Source organism: Pelophylax lessonae (genome assembly GCF_965119305.1).
Source record: "Pelophylax lessonae genome assembly, chromosome: 4".
Lineage (NCBI taxonomy): Eukaryota > Metazoa > Chordata > Amphibia > Anura > Ranidae > Pelophylax > Pelophylax lessonae.
The window spans coordinates 127833178-127861090 of record NC_138771.1 but is presented as its reverse complement, the minus strand read 5'-3'; the positions used below and the strand labels follow the sequence as shown (position 1 = coordinate 127861090).

The following is a 27913-nucleotide window of genomic DNA, read 5'->3' as shown; positions in this document are numbered from 1 at the left end:
ATCCTCTACCGCCTCCTCATCCGGACAGCGTAACACCTTCACCACCAACTTCAGCACGGCCAGGGGTAAACGACAGCAGGCAGTTTTACAACTTGCCTGTTTGGGGGACAAACCACACACCGCGCAGGAGTTGTGGAGGAGCATGGAACAGCAAACAAATGAGTGGTTGCTGCCAGCGAGCCTCAAGCCCGGCCTGGTGGTGTGCGATAACGGGAGAAATCTCATAGCAGCTCTGGGCCTAGCCGGTTTGACGCACATCCCTTGCCTGGCGCATGTGCTGAATTTGGTGGTGCAGAGGTTCCTTAAAAACTACCCCGATATGTCAGAGCTGCTGCAGAAAGTGCGGGCTGTTTGTGCGCACTTTCGGCGTTCTCACCCTGCTGCTGCTCGCCTGGCAGCGCTGCAGCGTAACTTCGGCCTTCCCGCTCACCGCCTCATATGTGACGTGCCCACAAGGTGGAACTCCACCTTGCACATGCTGGAAAGACTGTGCGAGCAGCAGCAGGCCATAGTGGAGTTTCAGCTGCAGCACGCACGCGTGAGTCGCTCTGCGGAACAGCACCACTTCACCACCAATAACTGGGCCTCCATGCGAGACCTGTGTGCCTTGTTGCGCTGTTTTGAGTACTCCACCAACATGGCCAGTGGCAATGACGCCGTTCTCAGCTTAACTATCCCACTTCTATGCCTCCTTGAAAAAACAATTCGGGCGATGATGGAAGAGGATGTGGCACAGGATGAGGAGGAGGAGGAGGATGAAGAGGTAACATTTCAAAGGCTTACAGGGCAGTCATTCGCAAGGGGCTCCGAGGGTGGGTTCCTGCACACACAAACGCCAGGGACACAATTGTCCAGCAGGGGCACAGTTCTGGAGGATGAGGAGGAGCTGGAGGAGGAGATGGAACCATGTTCACAGCAGGGTGGCACCCAGGCCAGCTCATGGCCATCACTGGTGCGTGGCTGGGGGGATACAGAGGACACGGACGATACACCTCCCACAGAGGACAGCCTTTCGTCGCCTCTGGGCAGCCTGGCACACATGAGCGATTACATGCTGCAGTGTCTCCACAACGACCGCCGAGTTGCCCACATTCTAACTTGTGCTGATTACTGGGTGGCCACGCTGCTGGATCCCCGTTACAAGGACAACGTACCGTCCTTAATTCACTCACTGGAGCGCGATCGCAAGATGCGCGAGTACAAGCGCACGCTGGTAGACGCGATGCTGCTGGCATTCCCATCTGACAGCGGGGCCACAGTGGAAGCACAAGGCAGAGGAGGAGGAGGTCGCCAACTCAACCAGGGCACCGCCAGCACCTCAGAAGGCAGGGTTAGCATGGCCGAAATGTGGAAAAGCTTTGTCAGCACGCCACAACAAACAGCAGCACCAGCAGCTCAGATGGAACGTCTTAGCAGGAGGCAGCATTTTACCAACATGGTGGAGCAGTATGTGTGCACACGCCTACATGTAGTGAATGAGGGGTCTGCCCCCTTCAACTTCTGGGTCTCCAAATTGGGCACATGGCCTGAGCTTGCCCTTTACGCCTTGGAGGTGCTGGCGTGCCCTGCAGCCAGTGTATTATCTGAACGGGTATTTAGCACGGCTGGGGGTGTTATAACAGACAAGCGCAGCCGCCTGTCCAGAGACAATGTGGACAAGCTCACGTTCATTAAAATGAACCAGGCATGGATCCCACGGGACTTTTCCGTACCTTGTGCAGAATAGCAATGGATACCGACCTTACCCAGCCATTGTTCCATTTTTGCTCTTTCTCACTCTTTTGGGGTGTACCCTCATTTAAAATTTGTGAAAAGCAGTGTTGGCTACCTCGTCCTCCTCCTCAGGGCCAGATTAACGTAGGGGCTATTGGAGCTGCAGCTCCATGCAGGCCCCTACCTTTTATATAGGCCCCGGGTTGGCCATATTCACTGTGACCGCTCTTCTGTCACTTGTAAACACAGAAGTCTGGCTTCTATGCTCGCTTCCCCAGGCAGCACCCTCAGAACCTCCCCACACAGCGCGAAGGCCGGACAAGGAGGGACAGTTGCCGATGCATGGATGTGTTTATGGGCTTCAGAGACAGCATCCCATGTTGAATTAGGCATGCATGGCTGCACCCTTCCTCCTCTGGGTGCATGCCAAGGCACGGCCCTTAAGGCCCTTCAAAATCCTCAGCACCAAGACCATGATGCTCTTAATCCGGCCCTGGTCCTCCTCCACCGCCGCTTCCACCTACACCGCCCATAGGTGTGCGCAGCCTATTGCATTAGGGTGTGCACCCCAAAGTTGAAATACACATGCATGTGTTTGCCTACATGTACATGGCCCCGATACATTACTCTCCCTGCTGGCAAAGAGAAATAGAGCAGAGCAGGTGCGAGGGAGATCTTTCCCATCTCCTCACTGGCAAACAGAGCGATAATGCTATGTGCCCTAGGTGATTAGGGTGTGCCCAGGTACACCAGGCACACCCTGTGCGCACGCCTATGACACCGCCACATCCACCACCACCTCAACCTCCCTCCTACTCCTTATGGGCCTCGTCCTTCAGAGATGAAGAACATTGTTTTATTTTTTCTGTTTTTTTTTTTTGTTGTTTTAAGTTATTTCCCTATCCACATTTGTTTGCAGAGCACTTGCCATGCTCTTAACTACGTTTTGCTGCCATTTGCAGCACTCTAGCCCTTTCCATTGGTGTTTTAGAGCCATTTTAGTGCCTTAAAGTTCGGGTCCCCATTGACTTCAATGGGGTTCGGTGTCCGGGAAAAGTTCGGTAAAAGTCCGGGACACGGACCCGGACTTTTTTTTAAAGTTCGGCCGAACCCGTCGAACACGGACATCTAGGTGTCCGCTCAACCCTAGTAATAACCAATAAATCATTCAATGGACATAAATTAATCCATTTTTTGTATGTTTTTTCACATATACCTAATGTAAACAGTGTGGACGAGAAACATATTAACCTTTAAATTTATCGGTCGTTTGGCAGAAAATGTCCAAACTTCATTTTTTTTTGGCTCAAAAACATCACAACCGATTACCGATTTGTGCCCATTAACTGGTCGAAAAATTAAAGAACTGCCCAAATGACCGAATATTGGCCGATTTTTCGTATAGTGTATGGCAAGCATGAGATGGCAGCTTCTTTGGCTGTGAGAGATAGGAGGGTTTAGTTCCGCTTTAACCACTTCAGCTCTGGAAGGTTTTACCCCCTTACTGACCAGGCCATTTTTTGCGATTTGGCACTGCGTTAACAAAAAATTGCGCGGTTGTGCCACGCTGTACCTAAATAAAATTGATGTTCTTTTTTTTCCCCACAAATAGAGCTTTCTTTTGGTGGTATTCGATCACCTCTGCGGTTTTTAGATTTTGTGCTATAAACAGAAAAAGAGCGACAATTTTGAAAAAAAACGCCATATTTTTTTTACTTTCTGCTGTAAAATATTACCAATAAAAAAAATGAAAAAAATTTGATTTTATTAGTTTAGGCCAATTTGTATTCTGCTACATATTTTTGGTAAAAAAAAAAATCCCAAAAAGCGTCTTTTAATTGGTTTGCGCAAAAGTTCTAGCTTTTTGGAATTTTTATTTATTTTTTTGTTTTTATTAGTAATGGCAGCGATCAGCATTTTTTAGCGGGACTGCGACATTGTGGTGGACAGATCGGGCCCCTGACATTGACACTTTTTGGGGACCAGTGACATTAATACAGTGATCAGTGCTAAATATGCACTGTTACTGTATAAATAACACTGGCAGGGAAGGGGTTGAGACTGGAGGTGATCAAAGGGTTACACATATGCCTGTTCGTGCTTACTGACTGTGTGGGGGGGGGGGGGGGGAAAGGACTGTGACAGGCAGAGAGAGATGGGGTTTCAGCATAGCGGAAACTCCTGATCTCTCGCCTGCTTTGTTTACATAAGCAGGCGGGTCTTCTTTCAGTTTATCTGACAATCGCGGGAGGAAGGCGGCGATCGCCGCCGCTCCTCCCGCGGCCTGCCTCCTGCTGTGTCTAAACACAGCGGAAGAGTGGCTCCGGCGGCCCACGTACCCCGCCGAAACCTTGTGCATGAAGTCACGTAGTGCTACATGATTTTGCGCAGCTGAGCCACCCTGCCACAGCGATACTACGGTGGGCAGTCGGCAAGAGGTTGTAAAGTCAGAAGGTTTTTTATCTTTATGCATTAAGAAAAAAAGCCTTCTGTGTGCAGTAGCCACCCTAATACTTGCCTAAGGTCCCTCTCTTTCCAGCAATGACCACGAGTGCCTCAGCCGCCTGGGACTCGCTCTCCTGATTGGCTGAGACACAGCAGCGGCGCCATTGGCTTCTGCCAAACTCAGATAGCCAATCAAAAAGGGGGCAGGGCCAAATGGCAGCTCTGTGTCTGAATGGATACACAGGTTGCAGCTTGGCACAGGTAGCCCCATAGCAAGCAGCTTGCTGTGGGGCACTCAACAGAAGGGAGGGGCCAGGAGCTCCAGCCAAGGACCTGAGAAGAGGAGGATCTGGGCTGCCCAGTGAAAAGTCAGTGCACAGAGGAGGCAAGTATAACCTGTTTGTTATTTTGATAGAAAAAAAACTAGACTTAATCTCTTTAAATTGGTGAGTTTAGTAAATGTCAAAGTGGAACCCTGGCCAATGATTAGGCCTACAGATTAGCAAGCAACATTAGCAAGGCCTACAGATATTTAATTAAAATACATTTTAGAATTGCCTAGTCTTGGTAATATGCAAAGCTGCATACTGAACCTATTCTCATCCTGATCGCAGTAACAAATACTAACAATCTGCTTTACATAGTAGGTGAGGTTGAATAAAGACAATAGTCCATCCAGTTCAACCTGTGTAGGTGTGTGTGGACATACTCTTTTCCCATACCCCTGAATGTTTTGATCTTTGAGATGTATGTCCAAGAGTCTTTTAAATTTAGCCATACTCCCGCAGTTACCACCATTTGTGGTAGAGATTTCCACAATCTTTTTGCCCTTACTGTAAAAAAAAAAAAAAAAAAAAAAAAAAAATCGCATTGTATGGCCGCGTGTCCTCTTACACTCCTTGCAACTGAATAGTTTTAGGCATTGTTTTATTATGCTCATTTTGTTCCTTCCCAAACCCAAAATACTGCGCAATCACAGAGACATTTTTAAATCCATACCATGGCTTATACAAATAGTGCATGTCCAATAATAGCAAGGAACCAGAAGCAATGTGGTGTGAAAGTAGAAACATTTAGAGAAAAAAAAAAAAAAAAAAACGCTAGATAACTATCCATAGAATTAAATAAAACTGAAATTCTTTGTGCCATCTCAGAATAGAGATCCTAAGATTGGTGACACCTCATTAAGATTGCTTTATAGGATACAGCAGGACAGTGAAATATTAATCTGCTGTTCACATTCCCTTGCCAGCTCTCTCAAGGGTGTTTTCAATTCTGCAGCATTTTTGGCAGTAAGGAAATGCCACCCTGTCACCTCATCCAGTCAGCAAAGCACTGCAGATTTTCATAATTTTTCAACAACCAACAGGTTTGCCAGTGTGATATTGTCCTAGTCACAGTTCACTATTTTGAGAAATTTGCAACCAAATATTGGTATATACAGTGCCTTGCAAAAGTATTCGGCCCCCTTGAACTTTGCGACCTTTTGCCACATTTCAGGCTTCAAACAAAGATATATAACTAATTTTTTGTGAAGAATCAACAACAAGTGGGACACAATCATGAAGTGGAACGAAATTTATTGGATATTTCAAACTTTTTAAACAAATAAAAAACTGAAAAATTGGGCGTGCAAAATTATTCAGCCCCCTTAAGTTAATACTTTGTAGCGCTACCTTTTGCTGCGATTACAGCTGTAAGTCGCTTGGGGTATGTCTCTATCAGTTTTGCACATCGAGAGACTGAAATTTTTGCCCATTCCTCCTTGCAAAACAGCTCAAGCTCAGTGAGGTTGGATGGAGAGCGTTTGTGAACAGCAGTTTTCAGTTCTTTCTACAGATTCTCGATTGGATTCAGGTCTGGACTTTGACTTGGCCATTCTAACACCTGGATATGTTTATTTGTGAACCATTCCATTGTAGATTTTGCTTTATGTTTTGGATCATTGTCTTGTTGGAAGACAAATCTCCGTCCCAGTTCCGGTCTTTTGCAGACTCCATCAGGTTTTCTTCCAGAATGGTCCAGTATTTGGCTCCATCCATCTTCCCATCAATTTTAACCATCTTCCCTGTCCCTGCTGAAGAAAAGCAGGCCCAAACCATGATGCTGCCACCACCATGTTTGAAAGTGGGGATGGTGTGTTCAGGGTGATGAGCTGTGTTGCTTTTACGCCAAACATAACGTTTTGCATTGTTGCCAAAAAGTTCGATTTTGGTTTCACCTGACCAGAGCACCTTCATACACATGTTTGGTGTGTCTCCCAGGTGGCTTGTGGCAAACTTTAAACGACACTTTTTATGGATATCTTTAAGAAATGGCTTTCTTCTTGCCACTCTTCCATAAAGGCCAGATTTGTGCAGTATACGACTGATTGTTGTCCTATGGACAGAGTCTCCCACCTCAGCTGTAGATCTCTGCACTTCATCCAGAGTGATCATGGGCCTCTTGGCTGCATCTCTGATCAGTCTTCTCCTTGTATGAGCTGAAAGTTCAGAGGGAAGGCCAGTTCTTCGTAGATTTGCAGTGGTCTGATACTCCTTACATTTCAATATTATCGCTTGCACATTGCTCCTTGGGATGTTTAAAGCTTGGGAAATCTTTGTATCCAAATCTGGATTTAAACTTCTCCACAACAGTATCTCGGACCTGCCTGGTGTGTTCCTGGTTCTTCATGATGCTCGTTGCGCTTTAAACGGACCTCTGAGACTATCACTGTGCAGGTGCATTTATACTGAGACTTGATTACACACAGGTGGATTCTATTTATCATCATTAGTAATTTAGGTCAACATTGGATCATTCAGAGATCCTCACTGAACTTCTGGAGAGAGTTTGCTGCACTGAAAGTAAAGGGGCTGAATAATTTTGCACGCCCAATTTTTCAGTTTTTTATTTGTTAACAAAGTTTGAAATATCCAATAAATTTCGTTTCACTTCATGATTGTGCCCCACTTGTTGTTGATTCTTCACAAAAAATTAGTTTTATATCTTTATGTTTGAAGCCTGAAATGTGGCAAAAGGTCGCAAAGTTCAAGGGGGCCAAATACTTTCGCAAGGCACTGTAATTCCTAATAAGAGCCACTTTAGAATATCTGGCACATTTGACAAATGTGAATGGACATATCTGCTAAATGAAAAATAAAAAAAAAGTTTTGCCATGCGGTATTTTTCCATTTATGCAACAAAATTAAAAAATTAAGCACCCACACTTGGCAATTATTGGTTTACCAGAAGGATGAACAAAACTTGCTGTTTAACAATGGAGTTGATTTACTGGAGTTGATTTACTGACACTGGAGATTACAAAATCTGTTGCAGCTCTGCATAGAAACCAATCGGCTTTCATTTTTTATATTTTCAAAGCTTAAAAGTGGATGTAAACCCTCACATATACCCAGTGAAGTGAACACAGCCTCAGATGATATACAAAAAAATTATGTAGAGAGATTGGTTTCATCTTTGTGTATCTGCTGTCTTCAGCTTTCTATACTGTTCATAAAGTGAACATTGTGTTGGAATATTTTTCTTCCTGCTCCAGCTCTGTGTGGAGCCTTGGCATACACTGTGTGACAGCTGATTGGAGGAAAGGCACCCCCCTCCCCTCCACATAGGCAGAGGAAGAAAGAATCATGCAGAGCGGTGCTGTAAACAGACCAGCTCTCTGCTAATCTATCTCCAAGCACCCTCATCTACACAAATTTCTAGCTGCTTTTATCTCCTGTGTCGGGGAACTTGTCAGAAGTGATCATGCTGATAACAGAGGAACGGAGCAGCAGAAAGACACAGGACTCAGGGCTTTGGAGAGAGATAACTAGATATTTGTGCCCAGGTCAAATTTCATGAACGGGATTTACATCCACTTTAATGGAACAAGCTGAAGTTAGAAGCTGATTGGCTACCATGCACAATAAACAGGCAAAAAATTTGGGGGAGCATACCCATGTATTTCTAAAGCTGCTGCAGCTATGAACCAAAAGACATGTATATTAAAACAGCTGCACCAGATTCTGCACTCTCTAGTTTTAGTAAATCAACCTCAATGGTTGAGAATAATTCTCTAGGCAAAAAAAAAAAAAAAACGCTGCCCCCAAACAACCAGCCTATACAAGAATAATGACATTTGACTGGTTGCTATGGGTAGCAACTTTTTATAAATCACTGAAATGTTTTGATCTATAGATAGGCAGGAAAAGATACTTCACTATAAAACAAACACACACACACTCAGAGTTCAGATCCTGATTAAATTTATTGCAGAATAATTTACAGTTTGATTGTATTTAGAGAATACCCTGGACTCAGTGTCTGATACAGAGACTTGCCAGATAGGTGCAGATTTTCTATGTATATATATATATATATATTTAGAAATATATATTTATATGTATATATTCAGCCAAAAATGAACAGACCCAAAAAGCTGGGATTGTATTTTTGTTCATAAAATATATACACTGTAAGCTAGCACCACACAAGAAAAACACAAAGAATTAACAAGATTAGGCTCAATCAAGCCTTAAAACAGATAAAATATACTAAAAAGTAATTTTAAACAGCATATAGTGATAATAATACCCCCTTTCATCGTCAAAGATGCCTGCAGTGGTTTGCTGGCATTGTTCATACAGAGTCAAACAAATATATAGTGTCACTGAGTAGAAACATATCATTTGTAGATACAAAGAGCCAGCATATAGCCAAATTACAGAATGCACATATACCCAATAAACGGCAGGTCTGATATGCTTTCCAGCAGCTGAGAAATTTGCTTTATGGTATTTAAAATACATATATGTATAATCTTATTATTCTATACAAACTGGCATTCAATGGTAAAACTGTAAATATATGGGCAATATGCCTTTGTGTACTATAAAAAGGATGCACACAAGTCTGTATCTTGTCATTTGGTCACTTAACTCTTCAGTGGTAATAGGTAAGAATTAGGCTGGAACATAATCCCAATAAATATCAAATCATAACATTTTTGGAGGAAAATAAATATATCTTTGTAGAACCAAATCCTATACAGTTAAGCCAAAATTTGGCGAGTCTTACATTAATTCAGCATTTAAAAAAAAACACAACACAAACAAATATTGCATTAGTTGCAAAAGGAGAATTTTCCCTTAGCGGTAAAGCCTATTAGTCTAGACTGCAGTAATGGTCCTTGCCTTGTGGATTGCTTCTGTCTAAATCTTGGCATTTGCTGAAATCTTATCGGCACAAGCCAAATATACATAAAATGTATTTTTCCAAGCTAAATTTTCTCCAAAGATACCAAAGCTAGAACAGAATGGTTATCCGGTTAAATGTTTTGCCTTTAACTGATATTAAATGCCTTTAATCAAGCATTTTAGATCTCAAATTCTCCAACCACTCTAAACTGTGCACGCCATTTGAATTTGATTCAAATTAATTCTTATCCAAGAGCCAGCAATTCTCAACTAAAGAAGTGAGTTTCAGGCATTCTAAAGTCTATAAAACAATCACTTTAGAAAAAATATTGTGTTTAATCACTGACAGAGCAGTAAATAAATGAAGTCCTTGTTCATAATGGTTAAATTACCAGTCATTCCAAGTATTTTTTTTCCTCATTTAAAGATAGCAATACCATATATTAAAAAAAGTATTTAAATTACCACATTATATAGGATTTGTGCAATAAAAATTGATCTGATTGGCCATTGTCTTTATTGTCATCCAATAATGTCCATTTTCTTTATCATTTTTCTTGAAGAAAACAGAAGAAAGCATATAATAAAGTTTACAGAGGAACAATATATTTCGTATAACTTTACAATAGTTGTTACAAAAGACATAGGTGATCTTATACTGATACAAACAGAAAAAAGCAGGACAAATTAGAACATGCCATTGTATTTTCAAAAGACAAATGTAGATTTATTGCTTTAACATTCAGTTCTTTATGGCTGGATAACCTCTCATTGTGGATAAAATTAACCATTTTTAAAAGAAGATACATTTTTAGACATGAAATTAGTTTGCTTAATAATACAAATGGCAACAACAAGAAACATGGAAGGCTGAACAATAAAATTACAATAACACTGGTAATACAGTGGTCTTTCAGGAGAGTGCTTTATTTTATTCAGAAGGTGGAAAGGTGGAAGAAAAACCCCCCCCCAAAAAAAAAGAAATCGTTACTAGCACAGAAAATTGCCAAACACTGGTGACCTGTCTAAATGTAGAAGCTGGTTTATTAATTATAATTTAAGCATCTTAGACACCTAACAACAATACTAAAGCTTTTTGGCCCTCCACAGTCAGTAGGGTTGATTTACTAAAGGCATATAGGCTGTTCACTTTGCAAGTGCAGTTGCACTCTGCAAGGGCATTTGCTCCAGAGCTTAGTAGCTTAGTAAAATGAGAAGAAGCTCTGCTGACTTTCATCATCCAATCATGTGCAAGCAAAAATGCTGTTTTTTATTTTTATTTTAATTGCATGGGATTGGCTGTTTTTTAAGTGAGGCTTCACCTTAAGTTTTGAAGAAAAAGCCCCTGAAAAGTGCGCAGTTCTTTGCCTTTAACAAATCAACCCCAATATGTCCTACTGAAGATGTGACCACTAACGTTGCAAGTATGTAACAATCCAGACTTTTATTTAAATAGCTTTAATAAACTTCTATTTTTTTTTTTGTTTAAAAAAAAAAAAAAAACTTGAGATGATTTGACATTTAAGTGAACTGCTATGTAGCTTAGTGCAAAAATGATCAAAAAACAATCCTATGGCAATTCCATGCCAATAAAACTGCCACTTGCTATGTACAAAAGGCATCTCCAACTTTCTGAGGAGTGCCCCAAAGTGTGGAGTGCGCTGGTACATAACCACTTTACATGGTCTTCCACCATCCCAGTGAGCCCATAGTTTGAGGCCACTCATTACAGTCACCTGTGGGCTGATGGCAGACATCTCATAGGTGTCCAAAAAAAAAAAAAATAAAGTACAGTTTGAAACACTTTTTATAGGTTTAGTTTTATTCAATAAAACTAATAAAATTATCAGGCTACATGCAGTCTAGCAATAGGATGCATCTAAAATATTTAAATACCCAGTTATTAATGTGACCCTTGCAAGTGATCGGCCAACAGTGAGGTTTAAGAGGGTTTTGTCAAAGCTAGCGATCACAAGGTGGCTGCAGCTTTCAAGGCTCCCAGAGTGCCTTACAGAGATTAAGACGCGTGGGCACCTGGAAGTGCCTGCTGTGTACAATAAGTAGTAGTTTTATGGTTACAATTGCCAAATGTTCATTTTAAGCTAAGGCAGTGATGAGTCAAGTGATGTTTTAGGGGACTGCTCATTGAAGAGCTTGTCTAACTTTTATGAACCTTCCTTCACCTATTAATTATAGTTCATATATTGATGAGAAGAGAATTCACCAACCATGGAGTCAAAAGTGCAAGTCAGCAGGTGTTTTTAAGTAGTTTGTGCTTTCACTGGCAATGATAGATCCACTGACCCGTTTACACTTTCGGTGTTGTAATGTATTTTGGTGCATTTTCTGGACAGGACATGTATGTAAGCAGAACTATTGTTTTAGGTGAGACCCAACACACCAACAATTGAATTGAGGTGCACATTATAAAAGGTTATGCCAGCCACAATTTATCTGAATGCATTTTCCCAGCGCCATTAGTACACCTGGACCTCAAATGCATTGTGAAACGACATGTCTAAACATGCAGATGTTTAGTGTGAACCATAAATGATCATAGAAATATTTTCTAAAGAAATTTTAAGTGGATCGTCAGCTCAAAGTCTAAGAAGGATTACATGGCACAATTGGGCGAAGGAAAAAAAAAAAATAGATCTCACGCGGGACCCTAGCAAAATTGTATCATCATATAGTCATCGATCATATCCCCCCCCCCCCACCCACTTCTGCCAAGAAGCAAAGTCTAGGAACAGGAGCAGTAATAGCTGACCACTTTGCACCTCCTCTAATCCAGCAACCTCACAGCCACAGAGGGTGGTAGAATGGATAAAAAAGGGAACCTGAGCAAAAGATCAGTTGCAAAGTGTCCTATGTCATAACACACAACTGACAATTATGGCGGTTGCCCAAATTCAGGTTTGCTTCAAAGAGACCTTTTAAGATATAAAACCTGGAGTTACCATTCCTAATTTGGTTTTTTTTTGTTTTTTTAGGTTTAAGGCTTCAGGGCTACCATCCTGATCCTTGCTTCACTACCTAGTAAGTCATTGACCTGGAACCATAAAACAGGATGAGGATCCAAATTTCTCTGGCTGCATGTTTGTTTGAGGTCAGTAAAGCCCTATGAGCCAGTGACCTGCAGCTTGCATCTTTAAAAGCTAAGTAAGAAATGGCAGCTCATAGATTACTACTGTCAAAGGCAAACGTATTCAAGTTTGTTACATAACCCTTTTATACATTAATGGTCCCCTGTATAGGGTCAGTTATATACATGTGTTGCCTTTTCCTTCCAAAAGCAGTAGCACGATTTCTAATAAATTTAACAATTATAAAACCATTACACTCAGCTATATCCAATAGTGCAATTTGGAGGTTTTCAAACTGTGTAAACTAAACTCAATCCTTAAAAGTTTACTAAATTAATTTAATCATTTTATTCCAGACCGAGTTTAAATTTGCCTAGTGGTCAATACAACTCTGAATATCTCTACGAATGGACCCATAACTTTTACAGAGCTAATTCTTTTTTTCTTTTTTTTTTTTTTTAAGGGAACCCAACATCTTTTTATTGCCATTTATACAAAGTCAGTGAATGCACACACAATACTTATAAGCTCAGGCTGTCTTAGACTTCGAGTCCATTCACACTGGCACGACTTGTCAGGCGACTTGGTCAGCCTGACAAGTCGTGCACCGTCGCTCCCACTGTGTAGTACAGGAGCCGTTCTAATAGGAGCGACACAAGTCGCTCCGACTTAGAAAAAGGGTCCTGTACTACTTCGGGGCGACCTGGAGGCGAATTGCATTGACTTCCATTATGTGAAGTCCGTGCAAGTCGTGCCGAAGTCGCGCTGCACGCGACTTCACAGGTCGCCCCCGAAGTCGGAGCGACCTAATGTGAACGGGGGCTTACTGTGCAGATTTACTAAAGGCATAATTTACTCACAGAGGACAGTGAAGCTCTATGTACTCATCATTCAACAATGAACAAAGGAAATCCAAAAATTCCGCTGCCCCCAAGTTGGGCAACACAAGTTCACCTGGCAAAGTGCAAAATTTATAGCAATTCCCCCACTGACTAACTAGTGAATTCTATTCTGTTTGGAAACAAGGATTAGAGACACAGCAGGGACTGAATGCCTATAATGTTAAACCATTTCTCGCTCCAATGGGTTCACACACCATATACCATCTGGTAAATAGCGTAACTATAATAACAAATACTGTTAAATCTGCCAGTGTATGGATACTATACATAATCAAGGTACCCAAAGGCACGCATTGTATCAGATTAGGTGGTGATCCCCAAAGCTAGGAGTACCAACAATACAGACACCCCCAACCAACCAATCTGAGTGACGGGGACTGACTGATATTTTCCTCAGACTACTATTTTATCCCAAAAAGTGGCTACTTGCACACTCCCAGTGAGATGGGCATTAAAAAAATCTTCCAGCATTTGCGCATCTAGCCATCGTCCAATTTCTATGGCTGATTCCACACACCTTTGTTTTATCAACATAATCTAGAAAAGTAAAAAAAAAAAAAAAAAAAAAAAAAAAAAAAAAAAAGAGCCAGTGCACTGGGCAAGAGTGCAAATCTGTATAGATCAATTGATAAAAGATCTGAACACTTAAGTAAGCTTTTCTACCTCCCCTTCCCCTAGAATTGTTCGTATACCTACACACCAGTTATTTGCTGTATGGTTTTGCCAGGTGCCAAAAAGTCTTTGTCTGAAAGCTGTAACCATACATATGCACTGCAGCCTCCATTCCTTAAATAGAAAGCTGACCCACAGCCTGACAGATCAGCTACATATTAATAGGACTGGGATTGGAGGCAGTGATACACTGGGGTTTACTAAAACTGGAGAGTGCAAAATCTAGTGCAGCTGTGCATGGTGGCCACTAGCCAGCTTCTAAAGCCCTGTACACACGATCAGATTCTCGAGCGATCTGTCGTCCATTTTTTGTGGCATGCTAGCCTGATGTGGAAAGTGAAGAGGTTATTTTCATACGAATTTTCCCGTACGACAGAATTCTACTTCAGAAGTGATGTCATGTGTTGGATTGTTTTGTATGTGTTCTTTCGTCTCTGAGCATGCCTAGTCTTGCTCTTAAGATTTTTTGCCGTCTAAATCTATACTAAATAGACGAATATCAGATGTTTTGAAGGACGACAAAAATTATATAGCCTGCACATCAGGATTTTGTCAGCTGAAAAGTCGGAGTCGGCTGCCGAAAGCACCATACTAATCCGAAAATCGACAGATCAGTCGTCAGACGACTTTTCCCTACAATTTTCTTATCGTGTGTACGGACCTTAAGTTCCTGAAAAAACCTGAAAGCAGATTTGGTTCTATGCAGAGCTGAACCAGATTTTGCACTCTCCAGTTTTAGTATCAACCCCACTCTGATACAACACAGTCTTCGCCAAAATCTACAGACAAGCCAAACCGTGAGCATCTAAGACAGCAGGACCAAAAGGTAAGCATAGCCTTTGCTGGAATTGCAGGGGGGAGGGAAGACAAAAGAAGACAAGCGCATTAAAAGTAAATTATCTTTTAGGACACTCTTCTTAATAGCTCAACAGTTAATAATTAGACAGATTAGGGCAAATGGAGGAATTACCAATTCATACTAAAAAGAGTTCCTGCAACAACTGAAGTACCAAAAGTAATTTCTATTTTTATTTTATTTTTTTAAAGGTTTATTTGTTTCATTTATCGTCTTAAGCAAGTAACAACCAATTCTTTATATTTACACAAGATACATTGGCAGAGATCACCTATCGGTGAACATGATGTAAAGAATAGTAGTCAATACATAAAAACAGTCACTTAATCCAGTAGTACCATGGATTACAGACTGCAGTAAGGAAAAAACACTGTATATTACTGGGGTCCCCCCAACTTCTCCTTAAGTTCTGTTTTATAGGGGTACTTTTGTGTTTAGTTAACATGAAAAATTGCCTGCAAAAAAAAAGGTCGGGGGGCTGAATTTGTGAAGACTGCCAGAAAATAACACTAAACTAGACCAGACAATGTCCAGAGTGGAGCGATCAGTGGTCTAACAAAGGATACATGACATTTTTCCCTTTGCTGAAAGTTTAATTGCAGGATTCTACGACTGCCCCTTTCTGGCAGCATCTCCAATATGACAGCCTAACGAGATGGATGAGTAATTCCCTGAGGGAGCAAGGTATATTTATATATTTTACAGATTCTATATACATATTGCACATTAGAAGGAGTGGGGGGAAAGTGCAAACCAAATGGTAATTATTACACAATTACAGAAAGATTCCTGGAATGTTCTAAAGCAATTACAATTATAAAAGAAAAAAACATAGAAAATGCTTAATGAACATGCAGCAGCTTATATTAAGGATGAGAAATATAAACACCTCTGAATGGATGGGGTAATGTGTGAAGCTTCAGACCTAGCTCAGAAACTATTTACTTACAAGGAAATAAACCCAAAAAACACATTCTATGTCTGTAATTAGCCAATGGAATTAGAAAAGAAGTTAAGAATCCATCCACCCTAATGTCCTATAACCCTAGACAAGGTGTGGGCCTTCCCTCCCTTATTGGGTTGTAAATTACTTTTTTGTATTTGGAGGACCAAAATAAAGCACATGGGTGCTTACATGCAAATGTGTTTGAACTTGCACATTCATATGTACCCTACCATTGCTATAATCTGTTAAAGCCGTAGGCACAGTGAAGTGTGAATCAAACAATCTCTTAGCCAATGATCAATGTCAAATGTCAGTGATCACTTGAAAAAAAGCTTACCAAAATATTACTTTGTAGTGAAAATCTGAAGCTTTCTGACTTCTATAGTAAATGAAAAAGGAGAAGGCAGAGTGTAACACTGCTTCTCAATGCCACACTGTGCCACCTATTCTGTTCCACTAATACCTCTTTGCAGTAGTAATACATTTGGGAAAGTGGTGATCAAGGCATATAATACTCGCAATAAAAGTAGGGAAATCCTAATCTCCTCCATATGTATTACACAAGTATGCTGACTTTAACAGAGGTTGAGAGTGCAGATGAGAAGAGCTTGTCCAAGTACAAGCAGGTATGTTTGGGTCTATTGTCCATGTAAAAATACATTTATAAAAATCCTGGTTAGGTTTTGAAAATTACATAAGTTTTCCTTCTTTTTCTTCAAGCAGGGTTGAAAAAAAAACAACATTTTAATATTTCCAAAATTGAAACGCCTTCTACAATTAAAATGGCCCATCCTTTCACTGCTGCATATTCACCCTTGCATTACAACCTAAAAAAAACCCTGCAACTTTACAATGTCTGTATACAGCTAAGATATTTGGGCTATGGCACATTTAAGAAAATGAAACACTTTTTTTGCATTTTTGTTTTTTTTTTTTTACCAGAGACAGTTCTTGAAAATACAAAGCTTACCTTTGATTTTTTTTTTTGTGAATCCTTATAAAATTTGTACAATTGTTTTGTTTGTAACATTTTTTTTTCACATTACAAAAAATCTGTTTTATCATTGTGACCACTAAACAAATCACATTTTTTATTGCAGGAATAGTTCAAGTGCCTTTAAATATTTATATAAGGGATAAAAAAATATACTTTTTTTTAATTATTATGCTTTTTTAAAGTGGTCCAAACATTGTATTAAATATTGTAATTATATCCATTACCCACTTTAATTAATCATTAACACTTAAAGCAGCCAAAAACATACACACACACACACAAACACACCTGTAATATTTGATTGGACATAGCTATTTGGGATTGTACAACAAAGCAATCAACACAGATGCCATTTATATATATATATATATATATATATATATATATATATATATATATATATATATATATATATATATATATATATATATATATTCGTTTTGTGTCATTGTGTCACCAAGCGAAATAAATTCCAAATGAACATCTTTTATTATCAGTCCTGTAATATAGGTGTCCAGCAAAGGTGGAAGCTGTAGCAATATAGCTCCACTGGGACCGGAGAACCAGGGCTCTATACATTTCTACAAAAAGCCACTATTTGATGCAATTTTTAACACTGAAGAAATACAACTTTTATTCATAGCCAGCTTTAGCTAAGTGCAACTGGTGGTGGTGGTGCCCCATCCTACAGTGGGCAACAGCACCTAGATATTCAGCTTATTATAATATATACAGTAGACACTGGGTGCTGACTCTTCTAGGTTCAGTAAAAGCACCTACACCCTAAGCCTCTTCCTCTCCCCATTCTATGGTCTTATAAAACACCAGAATACTTATGGGGTGGGCGGGTGTTATAGAACAGAAGTCCATGTCAAAACTTCCTCTCTTCCTGCTGTTTGGATAGCTACAAGCAAAATGCAAAGCAAATGACATGATTTCAGCTTCAAAACTTTAAACAGCTGGATCAATAAAAAGTGGGCAGCATGTCGCACAGAGTGCTTTAGGAGAGCTGAATTTGCTCTAAGGGAGGGGAAGGAGGACTGCCATCTGGAAATCCCCCAACTTATGAAGAGCGATGAGAAGCATTAGGAAAGCTTGGCTGTCAAAAGGTTGGGGCAATGGTTTAAAGGAGATGAGAGAATTAATATTAAAATACTGCACAAGGCCCCACAAAACCTAAGGCTGCAATTTAGTAAGGTCAAACATGGTCCCTCCAGGATCACGGAACTGGCAGCATTTGCTTCCATGACTCCAGCTGTTATACCAACAGAAACTGTTACATAGAATTTCTATCCAAGACTTGCAGTGCTAGGATATGTGGCAATTAGTATAGTGTAATTCAGGAGGCTTTACTTAAGGGAAGGCAATGCATACCAAAACCAAAAAAATTGGGCCCCATAATTTTGTTTACCCAATGTTTTATATTTCTTATGGGTTTGTGCTGCAGTACCTTGTGGCACTATAGAAAGAATATTAAACAAAGTATGTTGTTGGGGTTGCAGGAAGGAACCAACACAGCCAGAGGAGAACACAATGAAGGTGATTTACTAAAACCATAGAATGGGAAATATGGTGCAGATATTCATGGTAGCCAATCAGCTTCTAACTTCAGCTTGTTCAGTTTTGCCAAAGCATTGACAAAAAACCTGGAAGCTAGTTGGTTTCTATGCAGAACTGCAGATTTGGAATCTCCAATTTTAGTAAATCAACCCAATGTGTCCCAGAGCAACTGAAAAGTAAATGGGGTTGATTTACTAAAACTGGAGTACGCAAAATCTGGTGAAGCTCTGCATAGAAACCAATCAGCTTCCAGGTTTTTTTGTCAAAGCTTAATTGAACAAGGTGAAGTAAGAAGCTGATTGGCTACTGGACTGAGGTGCGATCTGCTATTAATAGAACCTTGGGAGTAGATATACCTGGGGACCCTAAACATTGCCTTCTGGGCATCCTGGACCAACAAGTGGAAGACCGATACCTGCGGGAGGCGGCCTCCCGCGCCCTGTTCCAAGCTCGTTTACTTATATTGCGACAATGGACTGCACCTGAACCTCCGACTTTTAGGATGTGGCTAGAGCAGATAGGGGGCACTCTCAGAATGGAAAAGGTTATATACCAACATAGGGGATCTCTGCAAAAATCCTCCAAAATATGAGGGGGTGCTTGGTTGAACTGCCCGGGAATGGCTCCTACTGACCTCATCCTCGACCGTTTGTTATCTTAAATGTGTGAACATGGGTTGGGGCTGCTGAGGGATGATTGCTTGATGCACTGGGGGTGGATTGGTGGGAAGTAATACTGTAACTGGCATTGTTGCTGGGGGTTACCTGCTTTAAGGGGGGTTGTGGCGTATTTGCTATGCTTACTTGCTATTATGCCTGTACCATGTTTTGTTGTTTACTGTGGTGATGTGAATTTCTCTCAATAAAGATGTTTTCTGATTCAAAAAAAAGAAGCTGATTGGCTACCATGCACAGCTGCACCAGATTTTGCACTCTCCAGTTTTAGCAGATCAACCCCAATATTGGACACCCCTAGAAGGATCAGATAGCAGCAGTGCACAGATTGATATTTCAGCATACCACCTGCTAGAAAGTGAATTATGCCTCTTTTTTTGAGAGTACTTTCAGATTTGTTTCTCTGAGCAAGTGACAAGGTCAATTTAATATTCTCTCACTCAGAATCATAAGCTGAAATTATAGATGACTTTATTTTTTTTTTTACAGTATAATGATGCAAGAGCCTCCTGAATATGGATTTCAAAGAAAAAAGAACATACAAGAAGATGTATTTGTGACAGAGAAAGACCTGATCTAATAAAAGAGTATGATGCTGTAAGACACCTGGTGACACAATGTGACAAATAGGACAATGGCGAATGTGCTTTGTCTATTCCGCTGCAGTACGCCACACACCAATTACTCTTGTATGCCTCCAAACAAGTACGATTGCTCTCTCCGTTCTCATTGACGTAGGAGTTATTTCAACCCCATTCAGGATCCGATTTATGGGAACGGTAAAGCAACTACCTGGACCAGCATCTTCCCTCCCCCGACTCGCACAAAAACAGCAGCAGCAACCACCCCAACACCCTCTTAATAATCTATTGCTTTTACACTAAGTCGCAAATTCCTGATGTGTACATCAAAATACATTAAAAAACAAACATAAAACACATTTCACTAAACAAATGGAAAAAGAGCAGTAGGAATTAATAAAAAGGTGCAACAAAAAAAAAATAAAATAAAAAAAGTGCCACACGGAAACAGACCAGAATAAGTCTACAGCTGGGCCCTACGCTTTAAACAATATCTCTGTAGCCATATAAAGGTTCATGCCCACGTACCCTGTAATACATATATATTTATATATAAATATTATTTTGCTTGTATTGCTAGAGACATTAGAAGTCTCATGGTTAAAATGCAGGTGTGGTTCTTTCTCACCAGCCTGCCCTGCAGTTGGTCCTTAAAATTCTCTCCTTTACCTCTTGTAAACAATAACCCTGGGGGGGGGGTGAGAGGTCAAGGACAAAATGTCTGTGCATGTCACCACTCTCCTCCTGCACCCAGGTTTGCGTAAAGTGTCTTGGTTCCTCTATCCCATGTATAAATGCACACGTGTGTGCACGCTGGATTCTTATGAAGCGGTTGCTTGTTCCAGGTATGAACAGTAAGCGGGCTGTTCTATCCCTCCAGTTGCATGGCTGGCTCATATTCAGAGGTAAAGAGTTCCTTGTAGAGGGGAGGGAAGTGGTGTCTCACAATGTCTGGATATATTGCTTTAAACGCCATGAGTTTCTCCGTGTGGCGACTACACAACGCACGTAGCGTAGAGACTTTGCATATTAACTGAAATATAAAAAACGAGGACTTGCATTATAAAGTAAATACAAACAATACAGAGACACAAACGTGGATAGTTCCAGTGACTGTTTAAGCAGCTACATATGACCTTATATAAGACCAACTAATGAAGATATACACCAGTGGTCCGGTTATATCGCAAACCTGCCAAACTGAACAACTCTATTAAAGGTGGGTGGGGTGGGGGGGTTAGGTTTTGCACAAAAATTTGTAGTATGTGCATGGGACATTGTACCATTGGATGAAAAGACCTGGCTCACAGTAGCCATTCCAATTAATCATAATGGTGTTTAGTAGGGTTTAGGTCAGGTCTCTGTGCAGGCCACTCCACACCAACCTCATCACACTATGGGGGTTGATTTGCTAAAGCTGGAGCAGCTCTGCATAGAAACCAATCAGCTTCCATTTTTTTTTTTGTCAAAGCTTAATTGAACAACTTGAAGTTAGAAGCTGATTAGCTACCATGCACAAGTGCACCAGATTTTGCACTTGTGCATGGTAGCATTTGCAGTTTTAGTAAATCAAACTCAATGCATTTATAAAGGTGGCTTGATGCATTCAAACTCATTAATTTGAGATTATAATCTATTTCTGACTTGTTTCTAATGATCCTTTAGAGACTGCATTTTATCTTTAAGTATTTTGAGAGTGAATAATCAAGAATAAGTATCCATGTCAGGTGTCCCAACACTTTATTGGCTGCGTGTTTGCTCAGGTCAGCAACTAACTAGGCAAGCAGGGATGAAGATAGCAGTGCCACAATTTATCAATGAAATATACCATATTCCTAGCCCGACAGACTCGTGGGTATTGCTGGTTGGTGTACTCCAACATGCTGGCTCTCCATTCCACAACCTTGGACATCTGTGGCAATATTCCAGACATGCTTGGACCGAGTTCTTTGACATTTCTATAAAACCACACATATCATATGGATGCATGTAGTAAACATCCATGTGAACCCTGAATACCCAAAAGTTCAGCTGCTGGAACAAAATCACTACAAGAGCACAGTGTATGTAATATAAATAGTATAGTAGACTTCTGGGTACTCCCATGAAAATAATTTAGGAACATCTATAAAGGTTCCAAAGTAACAAATTAAAACTAGCCAGCACAATGCTTATCCCAGAAAAGCTTAAAGACCTACTTCAAAAAACCACCATCACAAATGTTCACACTTCTCGATGCTTCAAAAAAAAAAAAAAAAGAAGAAACCCAAACCCCCCCCCCACCCACAAAAGAAAAAAAAAAAAAAACACACACACACACACACACACACACACACACACACACACACACACACACACTATGGGCTGGGGGGTTAATGAAATATGGACACTATGTCCTTTTAGCCCCAGAACCCAAGAGATAACCTGTACCACTAAGGCTTTCTTTATACTGGATGAACGGTGGTTTTAATGCCCTCTGACCAATGGCAGCCAGATGTGGTTACAAACATGCAGTGGCCGCTATGCAAAAATTATCCTCCTGTTGCATACTGCCGCAGAACATGACCCAGGTGGTATTTCCATTAAAAAAAAAAAAAAAAGCCACAGGCCTTCAAGGAGGCAGTATTGCCTCCCGAAGGTCTGTCAGCATCTCCTGTCCCTGCCCTCCAAAAAGCATTCCACCACAAATTGCTTTTCAGAGACCAACACAGTGCAAACAAGCCTTTACATACCTACTCCCCAAATGAGCTCTTAAAAGGGGAAATAAAAACCCATCTATTTAAGGGTTTCCCAAAACTGTTACATTCAAGGCATGCCATGAATGGATAACTGCCACTGTTGCATTTTGAACTCAACTAAACTGTCAAGTCATCAAATAGCTGGTGTCAAAACGAATCTAAGATGGCATCTTCCTTCGCTGTAAAGGACAGGAGGGTTTAGTTCCACTAACTTTTGAGCTTATTCAATAAAACATATTTCAGAGGACCAATGTGCAGTGCATAAAGTCCTACTCTTATCCCAGTCTGACTTGAGTAAAGTGAATTCTGTTCAGTTATTATGGGTTGCTATGTTTACTGAATAAGACTGAAGGATGTGGCCTTACCTTAGTTAGAATTCCATCATCACGATGGTTCTTTTGAAGAACATGCTGCAGTGTGAGCTGGATTTTCTGCTGGAGTTTCTCAATCTTCAGTTTCTCCTGTAGCCATGACCGATCTTAGAAAAGTGACATCATAAAACCATTATTATTATTTGGCATAAAGTACAGACTAAAAAGGTACCACTGCTCAGCCTTCAGTCATGTGTGTCAATGACTAAGGACAAAAATGTGTTAATCAAGTAACGAACACATCAAAAGTGCCTGAATTATTAATTCTCTTTCCATTTGTACAGATTTTTTTTTATTTTATTTGTCACAGTAGGATTAGAGGTGTTAGCACAGACTAAATAAATAGCTGTGACCAAAGACATTTGATGCAATTTTTGTACAGAGTAAGCAGTATGGCCAAAGCTATTTTTGGTCATACTTCTCTTGTAGTTCACAGTGCACTTACTTTTGCTCTCCTGTGACCCAGAATCAGCTGATAGGAGAGAGCGACATTATATATAATGCGTTTTTTTGCTAATCCCAAACCCATATAAAGTAGTTTGCTAAGGGCAGATTGCAAATATAGAAGTCAAGCATCTCTTTATGCTCCTTACAATGTATAAACCCAATGCTAGAACTCAATTGTTTTAATGCAATTCATTGCACTATCATTTACATCTAAATTGACCGCAAAGTTTAACTAAAGGCAAAACCTTTTTCAGTTTTGGATGGAATGCAGAGAGATTAGAACGCTTGTCAGTTTTTATTGCTGTCTGTGCCCCCTGTTAAGGAGATTTTCTATAATTTGTCCTATTTACTAACATTGAAAGAAAAAGAAAATATCAAATTTTGGGTTGTCCCCAGAAAAGTAATAGGAGGGAAAATCTTCCTATGTGGGACACTATTTCTGGTGACCTGGAGATCCCTAAGAGATTCCCTAATTTGCAGGGATTTCCACTCACTTCCTGTTTGGATATGGGAGAGGAAGGGTAGGGAAATCTCTGCGATGGGACACAGATGGCGAAAATAATCGGACAGGGATTATAAACCTCCCTTAGTCTATCCAAAGTGAAAAAAAAAAACGTTTTGCCTAAAGTTCTAGTTTAACATAATCCCAATATCATTTCAGAACCACTATATTTACCAAAACTGGAGTGTGCAAAATCTGGTGCAGATGTACAGGGTAGCCAATCAACTTGAACTTGTTCAATTAAGCTTTGACAAAAAAAAAAAAAAAAAAAAACACCTAGAAGCGGATTGGTTTCTGTACTGAACTGCGCCAGATTTTGCACTCTCTGGTTTTATTAAAATCAACCCCAGAATATTTCTTAGGTCGGAGACGAGCTACAATTTTCCATGTCAGCAGTCCTCCCAGCTTTAGAAACTTTGATACTAAGACATTTCATTCAGTCCAAAATTTACAGCCAATAGTTTACACATCTGAATTTAAAGTGACACCTAACTCTGGTTAAAAAATATATATTATTCTATTCATGTACGTATTCTGAACGCAAAAAAGTCCCTTCTATTGCTCTCCCAAATTTATTTTTTTGGCTTCTGTAATCCATTTTCCCATTACAGGGTGGCTATATTCATTCTCCATGGTCCCAATGTACTGTATGTAGGAACGTAGCTTCCCTTGCAGCGCACATGACCACAATGTGCACTGTGCATTTCAAACAAACTGAGGCAAAGGGGGACAAAGGATAGGTTTGGGAGCTCACAAATGAGGTTACCAAAAAGACAGAAAAATACAGTAAAACAGACTACAGGGCTAGTAAAGAGGAAGTCTTGAAATTATTTTTTTTGTTTACCAGCAAATTAAATGCATAATGTGCTAGTATGCAACGCATACTAGCACATTATATGACACTTAACTGCAAACGAAGCCCGTGTCATCCCCACTGGAGGCCTTATCCATCTTCCTCTTGGGTCTGCGGACTGTGCTACTGGCCAGAGCCACGTGACGTCACTCCTGCGCATGGGAGCTACTGGTCATGGCACATGGCTCTGAAGAAATGTCACGTGCAGCCGTTCCTTCAGAGTGGAAAGAAAGAAAAAGCGCCACTCTAAGTGCAGTAGACTCTATGGTTTATTACACATCCACCAATACTGGGTACTCACAAATATAAACGATTAAAACATCATGGGAATCCTCAAAGGATCGGTTGTTCCACTGCCTGAGCGAGAGGGGATACTGATGTACTCCAAGGGAATCCGAGTCCGACTGTGCAAGCCAGCAATGTCCGGACCCAGGGGACACCTGTAATACCTCCGGCGGCGAACTTCCGGGTTGGGCGTGGAGCGTAGGGCGTGATGACGTAGGCGACGCGTTGTTGGAGCATGCGCTCCTTCCTCAGGCCTCTAGACCCGCCATCTTGGAGAGGGGCATTATCCAAGATGGCTAAATGGGGTGCTTCAGCCTAGCGCTTTATGTGTGCCACATCCCTAATGTTTAGACAAAAATGGGGTTCCCCTTGTGGGACTTTGTAGGCACATAAAATATATAATGTATATGAAATTATATGAAAAAAGGTATTTGAAAAAATATAAATTTTATTATAAACACAAATATGTATTAATAATTAAAAACAGTACAGGCAAAGAAAAGAGACAGATAAATCAACCATAGTAGTCTGAACTGAAACCCAACATGTTTCGAAGCCAAAGGGAAAATTTGCTTCTTCTTCAGGGGAGGGTTCAAACGGTACTAGGGTTGAAAAATAACTGTGCTCAGGTAGCCTGCACGGTTAAAAGCATCTGGTGGGTGCGAGTGTCCTTGCGATCAAAATGCAATGAGTAAGATGGTAGGTGGGTATACTGGTCAGTAAACCAACAGCTGTTGACATCAGGTGTGTAGCCCCCAATCAATGGACGTCTGAAGTCCTTAATTAGGAGAAGCCAGGGGCAGCCTTTAAGCATAGGTGAATGGCAAGGATGTAGGTAGCGCCGGTCTGAATGTAAATGATGGTGAAGCAAACAGCGTCCTCTCAGCACCACAGCCAGCAAACAAATGCGCATTTGTTTGCTGGCTGTGGTGCTGAGAGGACGCTGTTTGCTTCACCATCATTTACATTCAGACCGGCGCTACCTACATCCTTGCCATTCACCTATGCTTAAAGGCTGCCCCTGGCTTCTCCTAATTAAGGACTTCAGACGTCCATTGATTGGGGGCTACACACCTGATGTTAACAGCTGTTGGTTTACTGACCAGTATACCCACCTACCATCTTACTCATTGCATTTTGATCGCAAGGACACTCGCACCCACCAGATGCTTTTAACCGTGCAGGCTACCTGAGCACAGTTATTTTTCAACCCTAGTACCGTTTGAACCCTCCCCTGAAGAAGAAGCAAATTTTCCCTTTGGCTTCGAAACATGTTGGGTTTCAGTTCAGACTACTATGGTTGATTTATCTGTCTCTTTTCTTTGCCTGTACTGTTTTTAATTATTAATACATATTTGTGTTTATAATAAAATTTATATTTTTTCAAATACCTTTTTTCATATAATTTCATATACATTATATATTTTATGTGCCTACAAAGTCCCACAAGGGGAACCCCATTTTTGTCTTATCCAAGATGGCGGGTCTAGAGGCCTGAGGAAGGAGCGCATGCTCCGACAACGCGTCGCCTACGTCATCACGCCCTACGCTCCACGCCCAACCCGGAAGTTCGCCGCCGGAGGTATTACAGGTGTCCCCTGGGTCCGGACATTGCTGGCTTGCACAGTCGGACACGGATTCCCTTGGAGTACATCAGTATCCCCTCTCGCTCAGGCAGTGGAACAACCGATCCTTTGAGGATTCCCATGATGTTTTAATCGTTTATATTTGTGAGTACCCAGTATTGGTGGATGTGTAATAAACCATAGAGTCTACTGCACTTAGAGTGGCGCTTTTTCTTTCTTTCCAGTATCCTGCAAGTTTACTTCTACACTTGAGCTAAAGCTGCCTTCAATAGTGCACAGACCGATCCAACTTTATGGACTTATTGGACTTTCCAGTACTTCATCCAGGTCCGTCCTTTATTTCCCTATAGGAGGCCATTAAGGTTCATTTTTTGATTTCTGTTGCGCCAGTCTATTTATGTTTGTTCCTTCAGAGTGCATGTGCCGAGGACATCATCGGCTGCATGCAAAGTAAATATCGGTGCATGTTTAGGAGATATTTACAGTACCTATAGGTAAGCCTTATTATAGGCTTACCTAAAAAGGTACAGATAGTACGAGGGGGGGTTACAACCACTTTAAGGAGGGGAAGTGTATGGATTATGTTTGAAAAATTATGATATCCTTTTATTGTCAATTTAGCCCTATTCCGGTCCATTGTCTGCACTTTTATTAACATCCTCACCTCCTGACATGAGCACAAAGGCAGAAAACAGAGCGATCTCATCCTCCGTCAAATGCAGAGAACACAAGCTTTTACCAAACTCGAATACAAAGCTCATCAAATCTTCACAACCTAAAAAGAGAAACCATAATAAACACAAAGCCACATGAACAAAAAGCAATATACCAAACAGGGATGCACTTCTAATATAGCTGTGAAAAGGTTTAGTATACGTAAACCCCAACAGTAGAGTTCTCTTATTTACTCACTTTTGATCTGTTAAATAAATAGTTAAAGTAGTTATTATATACATTTTTCAAGAGCAAAAGAAAATCTGCTGATTCTGTCAGAAATCTTGTTCGCTGATAAAATCCTGTTTTCTAGGACTCTTCAGACTTTAACCACTTCTCTCCTACATGTAAAAATCTACATGGTTTTGCTAGAAAATTACTTAGAACCCCCACAAACAAACATTCTATATATATCTACATCTATCGATCTATCTATAGTGCATTGCGAAAGTATTCGCCCCCCTTGAACCTTGACATTTCAGGCTTCAAACAAAGATATAAAACTGTAATTTTTTGTGAAGAATCAACAAGTGGGACACAATCATGAAGTGGAACGAAATTTATTGGATATTTCAATCTTTAACAAATAAAAAAATGAAAAATTGGGCGTGCAAAATTATTCAGCCCCCTTAAGGTAATACTTTGTAGCGCCGCCACCTTTTGCTGCGATTACAGCTGTAAGTCGCTTGGGGTATGTCTCTATCAGTTTTGCACATCGAGAGACTGAAATTTTTGCCCATTCCTCCTTGCAAAACAGCTCGAGCTCAGTGAGGTTGGATGGAGAGCATTTGTGAACAGCAGTTTTCAG

At 40.7% G+C, this 27913-nt stretch overlaps 1 protein-coding gene across 1 annotated transcript in view; it reads right to left on the bottom strand.

The window, feature by feature from the left end:
• Positions 1–19287: 19287 nt before the first annotated feature.
• Positions 19288–27913, bottom strand: part of LOC309554105 (nuclear receptor ROR-alpha A-like) — a gene marked incomplete at its 5' end in the record, with an annotated part of 701167 nt that continues 692541 nt past the window's right edge. The window contains 3 exon segments of the mRNA XM_082255651.1: positions 19288–20642; positions 22713–22825; positions 27056–27166. Of these exon segments, the coding sequence (XP_082111777.1) occupies positions 20478–20642; positions 22713–22825; positions 27056–27166 (389 nt within the window). The 3' untranslated portion in view covers positions 19288–20477.